The 14,328-nt window shown below is 45.6% G+C and overlaps 1 protein-coding gene across 2 annotated transcripts; it reads left to right on the forward strand.

Annotated features, from left to right (window-relative positions):
- The first annotated feature begins 248 nt into the window (after positions 1–248).
- On the forward strand, positions 249–11,561 carry Rdh11 (retinol dehydrogenase 11). 2 transcript variants are annotated; one of them, XM_038337615.2, is made up of 7 exons: positions 249–401; positions 3,334–3,452; positions 3,809–3,964; positions 6,001–6,105; positions 7,115–7,324; positions 9,019–9,208; positions 10,886–11,561. In XM_038337615.2, exons 1-7 carry the CDS (start codon positions 337–339, stop codon positions 10,989–10,991), a joined length of 951 nt encoding a protein of 316 aa, XP_038193543.1. In that variant the 5' UTR covers positions 249–336; the 3' UTR covers positions 10,992–11,561. The 2 variants fall into 2 exon arrangements, with proteins under 2 accessions (XP_038193543.1, XP_038193544.1); XM_038337616.2 differs by having other exon boundaries at positions 9,058–9,208.
- Positions 11,562–14,328: the final 2,767 nt, after the last annotated feature.

Below are 14,328 nucleotides of genomic sequence, written 5' to 3' on the forward strand. Positions count from 1 at the left end.
GCACTCGACTTGGGCTCCAAGAGAAAGCAAACTGGAGCGATTTCTAAAGAATCATTAGTGGGCAGAGGGCGGCAGAAGGGCTGGTTCAATGACCCTACAGGGTCTAGGCCATTGGATACTGCCTCTCCTGTATTGTGGTATTCAACTTCTCACAGACCTAGGAAGCATCTTCCTGAAAGTAAACCGCCAGGCGGCCACCCAATCCTGGACTACATTTCCCAGGGAGCTTTGCTCTCAGTCGGTTGCTATTGATTCGGGGTGTGTCTAGGAAAGAGAAGCCATAGTTGGTCAGCCGCTTAGGAGCGTCAACCTCCACTGTGCTACGGCGCTGCTGAGATGGTTGTCTTCCTGCTGCTCCTCTGTCTTCCCTACATCCTCTACCTGGCCACGCCAAAAATCAGGTCTGTGCGAATGTATTGCTTTTTCTTGCCAGGTCTTTCTGAGAGGACAAGAATCCCCACTGAAACTTATCCTCCCTCCCTCCCGACCCTAACTCCCCTACCCCCAAAAAGGGGTAGTCCCCAAAAAGGACTAGGAAAATTCCCCAAGGAGTCCTTTCGATAGCCGAGCTCTGGAGTTCAGTGGACTGCAGGCGAGATCCTGGTGCCCTGGTGTGGGTATGGCGAGACGCCAGACTCCAAGTGGTCGTGAGAGGGCTCCTAGTCCCCCCAGCATCCTGCTTTGCTCCTTCTGGCCTACCTTTCTTCTAGCACCACCCGCCTCTGGCTGGGGGAAGCCCGAGAGCACGGCGGGCTTCAGACCCTAACGTGGGGTGCAGCCCTCAACGCTGCTTCCTCCTTTCCCACGCTTAGAGCCAGGCTTTGGCTGTCTACTTGCTTTCAGTCCTTGAGGTAGCACAGAGCACTTGCACTTTTTGCTCTCTGAACCCGCTGGGAGTTTTATCCGTAGCCCCACTGCATGCTCTCTTTGCTGTTATTCCCTCCTCCGTGAAGGTGTTAAAGGAGAGAATTGAAAGGGGGAGATTGATTTCTTTTGCCGTCGGAGCAGGGGTGTGTGTGTTTGCATGAATTAGACTCCTAAGAACCGGGAGAGGAAGGACGGAATGAAAAAAGACACATGGTCTCTTGGCCAGGTGTCAGATCAGCTCAAAACTGGCCACATACCGCCAGAGAAATGAGCGGCCGGCTACACTAGGGGCAGACAACTGATTGGTTCTGAGTAAGTCACCAGGAGTGACGGTAGACCAGTAATAAATGCCCTCTTCTTTCTGGCAACTTGGCTGTAGTTCCTATTGGACCTGAGGCTGTGTCCAATCCTCCTGTTACTTCTTATCATAGTAAATGATTTCTTCGGACCGGCCTTCCCCTGTTTCTACATCTCTTTCTCTCCCTGGTGGCCTTCTTCCATTTGTAGTTTTCCTTCTCTCTAATACTCCCTGCTCCCACATGTAGTAGGCACACGTGGGTCTTGGACTTTGACGAAATCATGGGTTTCTTTCTCCCACCTGATCTTCATATCCACAGAGAATCTTGAACCGGAACTCCATCCAGCGAGATGTTTCTGAGAACAGTCCACTCTAAGGACTTTATTATCCCCGCTGGAGCTTGTGGGGGAGTGGGACTAGAGCTGGGCTTTCATAGTTGACTGTCTCTTTTGTTTTTGCTGATAACGGAGAAAGAAGCAAGTTCAGATCCCCAGGACTTGTCAGTGTTGAAGCTCAGTCTGAAAGGCTGTGAGAGACAGAGCCCTGATCCCTGAGCATAGAGGTTCAGCTGGTACCAGGAGTTAGTTTGCCTTAAGCAATAGCTTCAGTTTGATGGAACTGAACTGCTTGCAAGTCAATGGAAACAAGTTCAATGGAAAAGGTCGAGATGCTCTTTCAAAACACACCTCTTAAGTCAACAGGTGCTTTTAGTCCCAAGATTGTAGAGAAAAGAAAATTCCGAGGGTTGAGTTTGTGCTTCATCCAGTTGGAAAGGCTGCAGAGCATAGGAACAAGAACTCCGTTTAGACAAACAAGCTACAGACCCTCGCCCTTGTCTGCCTCGCTCTGTTCTGTTGTCATTCTGTTATTAATGTGGGACCTTAGTAATCAAACATGTGGCTTTGCACATGCTAGGTACATACTTCTACCCCAAGCTAAATCCCTAACCCTTGTCCCATTCTTTAAAAGGCATGCACCACTATACCTCGGCCTTTATAAGTATAATTTATTTATTTATTTTTTTGTGCATTGGTGTTTTGCCTGCAAGTATGCCTGAATGAGGATTTCAGGTCCCCTGGAACTGGAGTTCCAGATGACAGTAAGCTACAGCTGTGAGCCACCATGTCTGTGCTGGGAATTGAACCCGGTCCTCTGGAAGGGCAGTCAGTGCTCTTAAACACTAAGCCATCTCTCCAGCCCCTTTCCCATTCTTAAATGTGTGAATGTGTTATCTTTTTCGTATTGTTGACCTAGATTCATAAGCTTATTATTTCTACTCTTTGAATTGGATTAGCCATTCTCAAGATTATAAAATGCCATTTGTCACAGATTGGCATGCAAAGACCGCGTTTCTTCTGCTTGGTTGAGTCTTGTGATTTCCTAAGCCAAAAATGCAGGATGGGCAACTGAAACCGAAGTCAGGGGCCTGACCAATCAGTCACTCACCCAGGTCTTGTGCTTTAGGGAGCAGAGAGAACTTTGTTTTAGTTTTTAGAGGCAGCAGCTCTCTAAATCACCCTAGCTGTCCTGGAACTCACTTTGTAGATCAGGCTGGCCTTGAACTCATAGAGATCCCTCTGTCTCCCAAGTGCTGGGATCAAAGGTGTGCCTTTCCTTGCCCAGCAAGATCTAACTTTTGTCTTTAAAATGCTATCACTTTTTGTCTTTAAACAAGAGCGTAAAATTTTTGTTTGTTTCCCTTTTTGAGACAGTTGCTTAGCAGTCCAGGCTGGCCTTAAACTCAATTCTTCTATCTCCTAAATGGTAAGATTGTATCTGGCTTATGAGTAGATGGCTGTCTTCTTTATTTTTCATTTTTAACATTTATTTATTGTGTGTATATAGACATTTATTGTATGTTGGGGCGGGTCCACATGTGTGTACCATGGTGTGCATGTGGAAGTTAGAGGACAACTTTCAGGAGTTAATTCTCACTTTCCATCACATAGGCCCTGGAGACTGGACTGATGTCAACAGGCTTGGAGGCAGGCGTGCTTACCTGCTAAGGCATCTTGCTGGTCTTGTCACTTTTCAACTTAAGCTTATAAAAGAATTGCATTGAAGAAATAAAAGCAAACTCAGCCTTGGGATTGGCAGGCAGATGAAGTTGCAGGAACCCTCGGCAGGAAAGGATAATGAAGAACTGATATGTTTTTCTGTGTCCTTAGGAAAATGCTGTCCAGTGGAGTGTGTACATCTAATGTCCAGCTTTCCGGGAAGGTGGCCATAGTCACTGGTGCTAACACAGGCATTGGGAAGGAGACTGCTAGAGACTTGGCCCAAAGAGGCAAGTGCACCTGCTCCCCACTCGCCCCTGCCGATGTTTTGCCCCTCACAGTGATGATCATGCTCATTATTTCTTCCCAGATTTGGGATGTAAGAGCACTCCAAGCACCTCGTTAATTTCCTATGATGGTCTGAATCTAGCATGATGCTCTACATATAATTGGCACTTAAAAAACTTAAAAAATAGCAAGTACCATCTCTATTTTTTCTTTGCTCATTTGCTTCAGATACCACTGTTGTGAAGTAAGGGATAAAAATTCCTGTTCTGTAAAATATCAGGAACATTCAGCATCTGTGTTCAGTTTCTCAAACCACTTGAAAATCGAGCCAACAGTTTTCCCTTCATTTGCTTGACAGGAGCCCGTGTGTATTTAGCTTGCCGGGATGTACAAAAGGGGGAACGGGTGGCCAGCGAGATCCAGGCCACCACAGGGAACAATCAGGTCTTAGTACGGAAACTGGACCTAGCTGATACCAAGTCTATTCGAGCCTTTGCCAAAGAGTTCTTGGCTGGTAAGTGGAGACAAAGACTGTATTATGACCATTGGCACCTAATTTTCTTTACGTCACTAGGTCAATACATTATGATCAAGGGGACATCTTCTGGATGCAGAAACAGAGAAAGAACCTGTCTTAGTTACTTTTCTGTTGCCATGGTGAGACACCATGTCCAAAGCAACTTATAAAAGAAAGTGTTTAATTTGGGTTTCACAGTTCCAGAAGGCTACAGTCTATAACCATTATAGCGAGGAGCAAGGCAACAGGTAGGCCGGTGTGGTGCTGGAGCAGTAGCTGAGAGATTATAGCCTGAACTGTAAAAATAGTTAATTGAGAATGGTATGGACTTTGAAATCTCCAAGCCGACCCCCAATAACACACCTTCTACAACAAGACCACACCTCCTAATCTTTCCCGAAGAATTCCACCAATTTAGAGATCAAGTATTCAAATATATGAGCCTATGGGGGCTGTTCTCTTTCAAACCACCACAGAGCCCCAAAGCCATAACAGTGAGCAAGAGCTAAAGTAAAAAATGTAGCAGGAACATCAGGACTCAGTATGGGCTGGGCTTGTTAGGGTCTGACATAAACATCCATGCTGGGATAGGGAAGTGAGGCAGCCTCAGGCCTTTGAGAGCTGGAGCTGTAGAAATGATTCATAGAGAGCCATTTGGTCTATGGCATAAGTACTAAAAAGAAAAACAAGACCCTAACCACCACCCCAGGGCCATAATAAAGCAGCTTACCCTTTCTTGGTATATTGGATATTTTTCTCTTGCTGTGATAATACACCATGACCATGTCAACTTATAAAAGAAAGCAGTTAATTGGGTTTAGAGTTCCAGAAGGCTAGCGGCCATGATGGGAGAGCAAAGGCATTGCAGCAGGAACAGCTCTGAGCTCACGTCTTGAACTGCAAGCAGGACCTGGAAAGTGTCCTGGGAATGACACAAGTCTTTTGAAACCTAAAACTTGTCCCCAGTGACATATTCTTCCAGCAAGGCCACACTACCTAATTCTCTCCAGAAAGCTACCAGCTAGGTACTGAGTATTTAAATGTTCGAGATCTATGGGGGACATTTCATTCAAACACACGCTTAGCATCTGGATAGATGAAGGAAGGGTGATGATCTGCAAGAAAATAGAATCCAAGCTGATATCATGAAGTCATTCTACTTGTAGCATCTTAACTTAGAAATCTGTGGGGTCAGCAAAATGGCTCAGCAGGTAAAGGTACTTGCTGCCAAGCCTGCTGACCAGAGTTCAATCTTTAGGACCCCCGTGGTGGAAGGAGAGAACTAACTCCCACAAGTTGTCCTCTGACCTGCACACAAACTCCGTGTCATGTCATGTATTCTCTCTCTCTCACTCAAATAAATAAATGCAATAACATTTTTTAGAAAGCTGTGGTATTTCACCAAGGCAGACTCAAGAGTACTGTTCAGGTATGCCCGACCCTCATCACCCAGGGATCTAGACTTCTTATGGGAACTAACTTTCACCCGTAGGAGTTTACAGTCAAGAATTACAATCCACATAAGGAAATGAACTACAAGAGCGAGGTGGCAGGTTTCTTTGGGGGCCCAAATCCTAGACCTATGGGTGCTTATGGAGCATCCTTTTTTTATGGGCATGTGTCTTTCTACTCAGCTTGGAAGTCTTTCTGGTGGGCAGAACATTTTCCCAAGACAACAAGTAAGGAGCTTTTGGAGAGGCTAGACATACTATTCTGTGGTGGAAAATAGAATTTGGCCGTGTTAAAGTGTGTGAGATCAGCCCTAGTCTTACAACAACAACAACAAAAAATAGAATTTGGCCGTGTTAAAGTGTGTGAGATCAGCCCTAGTCTTACAACAACAACAACAACAAACCAATAACAAAGTATAAAAGGAGTCTTACAATAAAACCAATACAAAGTAACGGGAGGGGATATGGGGCAGAGTGGGGTTTTGCCTCCCTGCTTTCATTCCCGTTCCGTGCATGTCTAGGCCTGGGTTGTGAGCATGATTTCTGAGATGTGAAAGCCATGGCTGTCTTCTCTTCCTGCAGAGGAAAAGCACCTCCACATTCTCATCAACAATGCAGGGGTGATGATGTGCCCCTACTCGAAGACGGCAGACGGCTTTGAGATGCACATCGGAGTCAACCACTTGGGTGAGAAGTCTGTCTTCAATCCAAAGGCAGAGGGAACCTAAAACTCTCTCAGAAAATTCGGGGTCAGATCGAACCTTCTCTCTGGAACCTTTGGAGCTTAGGGCTGTAATCAACCACGCATGCCTGAAAGCTGAGGGCTAACCAACCCTGAGGCCTGCTTCAAGTTCTATTTACTATATATTCATACATACGTACATACATACATACATACTTACACATACGCACTTACGTGTATTTCTGTGGGGGTGTATGCTACATGTATGTACATGTCTGCAGAAGCTGAAAGAAAGTATCAGATCCCCTGGAGCTAGAGTTAAGGGGGTTGTAAGGCTCCATATATTGGTGCTGGAAACCAGACACAGGTCTTCTGGAAGAGCAGCAAGTGCTCTTAACCTCTGAGCCATCTCTCCAAGTCCTCTCCCTATTCTTTAAATCTGTAATTCAGATTTGGCTTCTGTTGGGGGTATATCTGAACAGCTTGATTAGATTGAGGGATGTGTTGCTTATCTTTATGGCCAGCATCAGGTAGAGGCCATGGGCTCTTCATGCTCATTTGTTTTGGTCTTGCTGTGCAGCCCAGATTGCCCTCCAGCTCACGATCCTTCTGCCTCAGCCTCCTGAGTGTGTGCCACTGTCTGCTCTCCGAGAGTGGCCCACCCAGCTCTGTTTAAATGAAACAGGACTCATATCCTTAGTACAGAGTGCTTGTATAGAGTGTCTTGTGTCCTTGGCTGTTTCTGTTTTCTTAAACTCCCTCTGAACTTGCTCTCTAATTTATGATGAAAAGTTGCAGTGGTGGCCTTTCCTGACTGCCGTCACCTGTCCCAGCTGCTAATGCAGTCGCCTCCCATGGCTGAGCTCTGTTGCGGTGGTGGCCTTGTTCCTGACTTCCGTCACCTGTCCCAGCTGCTAATGCAGTCGCCTCCCATGGCTGAGCTCTCCTCGCCGCTATGCTGCTCACCTGACATGAGTGCTGAACAACTCTGATAGCCCCGATTTCTCTCAACAGGTCACTTCCTCTTGACCCATTTGCTGCTAGGGAAACTGAAGGAGTCAGCCCCATCAAGGGTTGTCAATGTGTCCTCCCTGGCACATCATCTGGGAAGGATCCACTTCCATAACCTGCAGGGCGAGAAGTTCTACAGTGCAGGTCTAGCGTATTGCCACAGCAAACTGGCCAACATTCTCTTCACTCAGGAACTGGCCAGGAGGCTGAAAGGTGAGTCTGCGAGGGAGCAGTCTGGGAGGCAGGCGCCAGTGGGAAGTAGTGAAAAGTCACAGGATGGGAGCTGTTTCCCAGGGTCCATCACCTGCACAGGAGCAGCTCCCATGAGTCTAACTGGGTATGGTTTTATAAGTAGCCTACCTTGACTATCGGGGGTGGCTGATGGGGGACAGGGAAATTCTGACTTTGAATCTGAAGACTTGGTCCCACTGCTTAATGCTGTGTGACCTGCAGCAAGTTACTGAGATTTCCAAGATTTAGTTCCTCCCAGGTACAGTGAGGACTGCTTCATGGGTTGCTGCCACAATCCATTCAGTCCTCATGATAAGTGAAATGTAACTTAATAACAGACATTAGTATAAAACATGGACTAGGAGTGGCGGGCGGGGGAGGAGGCATCTCTCTGACAGCCAGAGGTCAAACAAGGGGCTGGAGAGATGGCTTAGCAGTTCAGAGCCTCTGTTGCTCTTGTAAAGGACCCAGGATCAGTTCTCAGCAGCCACATGGTGGCTCGGCCATCCACAATTCTAGTTCCAGGAGATCTGATACTTTCTTCTGACCTCCTTGAGTACCAGACACACATGTGGCGTGCATACATGCAGGCAAAACACTCATAACAATAAAATAATTTTAAAAATAAAAGAGAAAATATGCAATGAATACAAATTTACCCCCATTCAAACTCAAAGGAGCAGTTTGGGGTGCATATTTCTAAATAAATGCGAGCATACAGCAGTTAAGAGCACTTGCTGCTCTTCCAGAGGATCCAAGTTCAGTCCCTGCTGATAACTTCAGCTCCAGGGGATCTTCTCAACTTCCTCATACACCCACACGTGGCATACACACAGAGAGACATACATATACACAAAATAAAATAGAAATAAATCTCTTTATAAAATGTGAGCATCAGCTGGGCAATGGTGGTGCATGCCTTTAAATCCCATCACTCAGGAGGCAGGCCAATCTCTTGAGACTAGCCTGGTCTACAGAGTGAATTCTAGGATATCCAGAGCTACACAAATAAACCCTATCTCAAAAAAAAAAAGTATGAGCATCATAAAATTGTAAGAGAGGAGTTTAGGTTTAGTGAGTCATGGGATTCTGAGGTTAGGTGTTTGGGTAGAAAGTGACGACTGAGGACATCCAGAACCAAGTCAAAACACCTGAAGATTTAAGAACATTGGGAGAGGCATAGGGTCACGGAAGTCCAAGAGGAGGGATGGGATGAGGATGGCCAACAGTGTGAAGAGCTGCTTTGATGTTGGGTCTCGGCTCTACTGTCCTAGAGCAGAGAAAAACCTCTCTGGACCTGGCTCCTAAATCTGTACAACAGGCATAAATCAAGGGAGCGATGTGTGTGATGTCACCAGAGGGAGCAGCGTGTGTGTGATGTCACCAGAGGGAGCAGCGTGTGTGTGATGTCACCAGAGGGAGCAGCGTGTGTGTGATGTCACCAGAGGGAGCAGCGTGTGTGTGATGTCACCAGAGGGAGCAGCATGCGTGTGATGTCATCAGAGGGAGCAGTGTGTGTGTGATGTGGCCAGAGGGAGCAAGTGTGTGTGTGATGTCACCAGAAGTGTGGATTTTGTCTGTGGGGGTCATATGTGTCTTTGAACGCCTTGCTCTCTTTGCTAGTTGGTAAAATCAAGTCTTATCTTCCTTCTCGAAATGGCACCTGCCTACACCAGACTCTGGAGTAACGACATATTCTGTCCACCCTGGCACAGTCAATTCTGAATTGGTTCGGTACTCGTCATTTATGAGATGGATGTGGCAGCTTTTCTTCCTTTTCATCAAGACCCCTCAACAGGGAGCCCAGACGAGCCTGTACTGTGCCTTAACAGAAGGCCTTGAGAGCCTAAGTGGCAGTCACTTCAGGTACGTACCTGCCTTTGAAAATGAGTTGTTACTGCTTAAGGGAAAAACTTGGGTTTGTTTGCTACAGTATATGATTTTGTATAAAGTGTATCTCCCAGAGTTGGAGACATGGCTGTGTTAGCACAGGCTACAATTCCAGAGGACCTAGGTTCTGTTCTCAGCACCCAACTGTCCATAACTCTAGTTCCAGAGACTCTGACACCCTCTTCTGGCCACCAGGGGTACTAGGCATGAACATGGTGCACAGACATACAGGCAGATAAACACTCATACATATAACATAAAAATAATAGTAAATTTTTAAAATTTTAAGTACATTTCTTAAAATAGCTTTTGCCCTTTGATGATAAGAGTTTTCTTTTAATAGGAGAATTGACCTATTCACATTTTTGTAGTACCTGCTAGGCTTGAGGCTTGATCTTATTTTTATACCATCTTTTATAGTAATACTCTCTCTCTCTCTCTCTCTCTCTCTCTCTCTCTCTCTCTCTCTCTCTCTCTGTCTCTCTCTCTCTCATCAATTCTGTTTTCTTCCCTTTTTGGACCTCAACTTCTGTTTTGTTTTTAATCTGTTTTTTTTCTATTATCTTCAAGATTGAAATAGTATCAATAGATTCCCTTCTACTTTGTTTTATTGTTTTCTCAGTACTGGATATGGAACCCAGAGCCTCTTGCAATGTTAAGGCAAGTGCTCTGTCATTGCTATATTCCCTGCCCTGTTATTGTTTTCTGAGTGTGTTGTATACATGTTAGTGTTTGTGATGGTACATCTGTACATGTAGAAACCAGAGGACAATTTCTGGCGCCATCCACCTTTTGTAGGGTCTGGGACACAGAACGACAAGATTTCCCTTTAGCTTGAGACATGCCAAGGTAGACTAACTGGCCAGTGAAACCCAGGAACACACCTGTCTCAATCCCCCAGCCCTGGGATTACAAGCATGTACCACCACATTTTTCTTGGCGTGTGTAACATGAATGCTCATGCTTGCAAGGCATGATGCACTTTACCAATTAAGATAATCCCCCAGTCCTTTTTTCTATTAGCCATGTAGCCCCCGCCAGAGACAGATGCCACATGCTGGTTGGAACTTTATCTGGTAAACCACAGCCACGTGGCGATACACAGATTAATGGAGATGGGTTAGTTTAGGATATAAGAGCTAGCCAAAAAGAAGCTAGAGCTAATAGGCCAAGAAGTGATTTAAAGGATATGGTTTCTGTGTGATTGTTTTGAGTCTGGGTGGCCAGAAACAAACTAGCAGCCTCCTACAATATCTATTTACTTATTTAATTTTTGAGACACAGGCTTGCTATATAGCCCAAACTGACCCAAAACTGAAAATCTGCCTGCCTCTGCCTCAGCTTTTATTGTAGGAAGTTTTGATATGCACAGGTAGATATATTAATCCCATATATACCCAATCTCCAGCTTCAGCTGTTAATAGCCCATGGCCAAACTGTCCCATCCCCAGCATCAGCCTTTTTATTTTTTTGGTTTTTTGAGACAGGATTTCTTTGTGTAGCTCTGGCTGTCCTGTAACTATCTCTGTAGACTAGAACTCACAGAGATCCACTTGCCTCTCTCTCCTGAGTGCTAGGAATAAAGACATGTGCCACCATCAACCAGCACAAATTCCATTCTTAACCTTCTGTTCATATCTGTTTCCCTTCCAGTGATTGCCAGTTGGCATGGGTCTCTGGCCAAGCTCGTAATGAGACAATAGCCAGGCGGCTGTGGGATGTCAGCTGTGACCTGCTGGGCCTTCCTATGGACTGGTAGCTGGTAGTTTGGACTCAAAAGAAGGTTGGAAGAGATGATGATTGTCCTTCAAAGTGGCCAAAAGCTTGAGTGCAAAGAGCAGAACTTCGAGTCTTGCCTGCTTGGCATTCATTCAGTTAAATCCCAGAACACTGCCAGGTTCCTCTAAATATCTTGAGTTTGAATGGACTTACTTTGTTCCTGCTCCTGCCAACATTTCTAGTGATTTCACAGACTAAGATAGAGGACCCTTATATGACCTGCGCAGCTCCTGTTTTCCTTTGGAAACCTATTCCTCCGAGAATGGAAGCCCTAGAAGAATCGTTGCATGGCAGTGCGGATTAGATGTAGCTCCTCCCAATCAACCAACCAACCAACCTCTCCCTGAAGAGCTTCTTTGCAACCTCAGCTGAACCCCAGGAGTCCAGTGACGTGGCCCAACAGCAGGCCTTTGTGGCCCCAATGATGGGATACTTAGAGGAACGTCTTCAGTCATGAAATACTTTTCCATGTCCGGACCACAGGCGAGCTTTCTTCTCTAAGAAGTTTGTGGATTTGAAGGGCAATAATAAAAATAAAGATAAACTGTCATTTCCTATTGTTTCTCAGCCCAGTAAGGAGGTCACGAAGCCTTACGAGAAGCTGGCTTCAGCTACTGACCCCCAGACCCATGGAGGCCTCTGTTTTGTGCCGCTGTTTCTCCTAGGCAATAAGGAAAGCCTTTCCCTCGCCACTGTTGATCTTTGTGGATCTTCTTGTGCGTTCATGCATCTGAGAGTGTTTCCACATAATTCACGGCAGCTACAAAGGAAAAGTCCTAAATCAGTGTAGTTTAGACAATTACCAGAGGGGAGCAAACCCAGGCGGCGTCTTTGCTATTAATGAGTGTGGCTGCAGAGAGAGGGAGCCGCTGTGCAGGAAGTAATCGGTCATGGAGAAGCACAGGTGCAGCAGGGAACAGGGTTAAAAAAAGAATCCTGGGAGGGATTACATGATAGGAAGGGATCAGTTGAGAATGTAAAACCATGCCGGGCGGTGGTGGCGCACGCCTTTAATCCCAGCACTTGGGAGGCAGAGGCAGGCGGATCTCTGTGAGTTCGAAGACAGCCTGGTCTATAGAGCAAGTTCCAGGACAGCTAGGGCTGTTATACAGAGAATCCCTGTCTCAGAACAAAAGAAGAAAAAGAAAAAATTTAAAAAAAATGTAAACCACAACTGAAAAATAGCAATAGACACCTATAGAAAGCCACGCTTTTGAACTCTGTCTGTGTGTATAGAAAAAGTCCAAAGCACAAAAGTGAAAAATTAACATGTCTTTATTTAGAAAATTTATCCTAAGGTCTGACACTGGTAATTACAGTTAATTTTATAATCTTTCTCTTACATTAGCTTAACAATATTATGATGTCAATTGGGGATGGGGAGACAGGCTGGCTTAGGACTGGCTGCTGTTCCAGAGGACCTACATGGCAGCTCACAACCATCTAGAGCCTCAGTTCTAGAGGATCCAACACCCTCGTCTACCTCCATGGGCACTGGGCAAATGTGGTGCAGAGACAGATGCACATGCAGGCACCTACACATAGTCATCTTGTGTGAAAGACCACAACCTTTAACGTCTAATATTTGTAAATTAAGAATTTTGGTGGGCTTGTTCTGACCATTAAAATATATACTTAAAAATGAGTTTATGGGGAAATTGGAAAACTTTTGATAATACAGTGAATAACTGAATTAATATTTTACTTAATTTATATTCTACTGTCAATGAAAATAAAGGTTCTTTTTAATTATGTTTTTAGTTCTAGATGATAACTGTAGAATAAAACAAAAGTTTAATTGTAATCTAAAGAAAACACGTATTGTAGTTATGCAGCTATTCCCGTCCTAAAGGATCACGTGTCCCAGAGCCATTACAGTACAACAGCAAGTCACATGCTGTTAATTTGGGTTGTGGTCATCAAACTACCTATTTCCTACTTACCTATTATGCCACCTTCCAAAGGTCACTGTTTCCACAGCTCTTGGTCATAGCAGATTCTCCTTGTTTGTTTCTATGATGGAGAAATAGAAGGCTTGGGGCTGAAGAGATGGTGCAGCTGTTAGGATCACATGACTCTTACATGCAAGACAGGCAGCTCCCAGCCACCTGTAACTCCAGCTCCAGGGGATCCAACCTCCTCTTCTGGGCTCCACAGGCGGTACACTTGCACTCATACATGTTTTAATTTTAATTTTATTTTCTCTGGGTAGCCCTGGCTGTCCTAGAACTCGCTCTGTAGACCAGGCTGTCCTTGAACTCAGTGATCCACCTGCCTCTGCCTCCCGAGTGCTGGGATTAAAAGCGTGTGACACTACTTTTGGCCTATCAAAACTTTGCACCACCACTAACAACCTCAGACTTTGTCATCTCTGCACAACACATATTACATTTTATTAAATTCAATGATCAATGAATTCAAGCAAGCAAAACCCACGGCCTCAAAGATAAAAATAACCCAAACATTACCCACTCCCCTAAACACCTTGGAAAATGGAATGTAGGGCTTTTCTTATACTAGAGAAGCGTTGTACCCCGCGGTTACACCCGGAGCCCATATATATCTTTCCACGTATAAATACTGAACTCTCACGCAAACTTCTGAGAGCAGGCTCTTTGTGCAAACCATGTCAGCAGTATACATAGAAACAAATACCTATGGAAGGCCAGGAAATACTTCATGATTGTTGATAGTTCACTTAACGGCAGATAAGACACGCTACACGGGTCTGTCTTCCACACCAGATCATAAATTACCCAAGGGCAGAGATAAAAATCTACTTTTTCAATATATGACTTGGTCTTTGCACAATATCTATGCTTAACCTACTGTGAGAACCCAGGGCAGCCTAATGAACTTAGACTGGCTCAGCCCCTAGAAGCAGTGAGTGTATTTTGGTATCACACAGCCCAGTTTCCTCTTCTGAAAGCACGTGACCCTGGCCACTTAATCTCCCCAATAATAGTGTTTTTCCATTCGAGGGCAGGCAGCACTCTGCTCACCTATCTATCTAGGGCTAAGAGTGAACATTTAGCCGAAGTAGTGGCAGAACGAATTGCGGTGACAGCAAGGATGATGTAGCCGCTCAGTGTTTTCCAGTCACTGCGCAACAGGACTGGCCTCCCACGCCACTGCACAGTGCAACCCATCAGCAGAGCTCCCTCACCAAACTACAACCCCCAGCATGCACTGCAGGGCCGGTGGGCCCGTATGAGGCAGCCGAGGCGCCCGTCCCGCGGGCTTCCTCGGGCCCTTCGCCTGAAACCTCCCCACCCCCGGCTAGCTGTCTCCATGTCGGAGAGAGCTGCTCGTCCCCG

The sequence above is a fragment of the Arvicola amphibius genome, chromosome 7, assembly GCF_903992535.2.
Source record: "Arvicola amphibius chromosome 7, mArvAmp1.2, whole genome shotgun sequence".
In the NCBI taxonomy this organism is placed as follows: Eukaryota; Metazoa; Chordata; class Mammalia; order Rodentia; family Cricetidae; genus Arvicola; species Arvicola amphibius.

Coding starts and splice junctions, on each gene's coding strand:
- Rdh11 (XM_038337615.2), top strand. CDS start 337: ATGGTTGTCTTCCTGCTGCTCCTCTGTCTTCCCTACATCCTCTACCTG. Junction 402..3,333: donor CTGGCCACGCCAAAAATCAG/GTCTGTGCGAAT, acceptor CTGTGTCCTTAG/GAAAATGCTGTCCAGTGGAG. Junction 9,209..10,885: donor CTAAGTGGCAGTCACTTCAG/GTACGTACCTGC, acceptor TTTCCCTTCCAG/TGATTGCCAGTTGGCATGGG.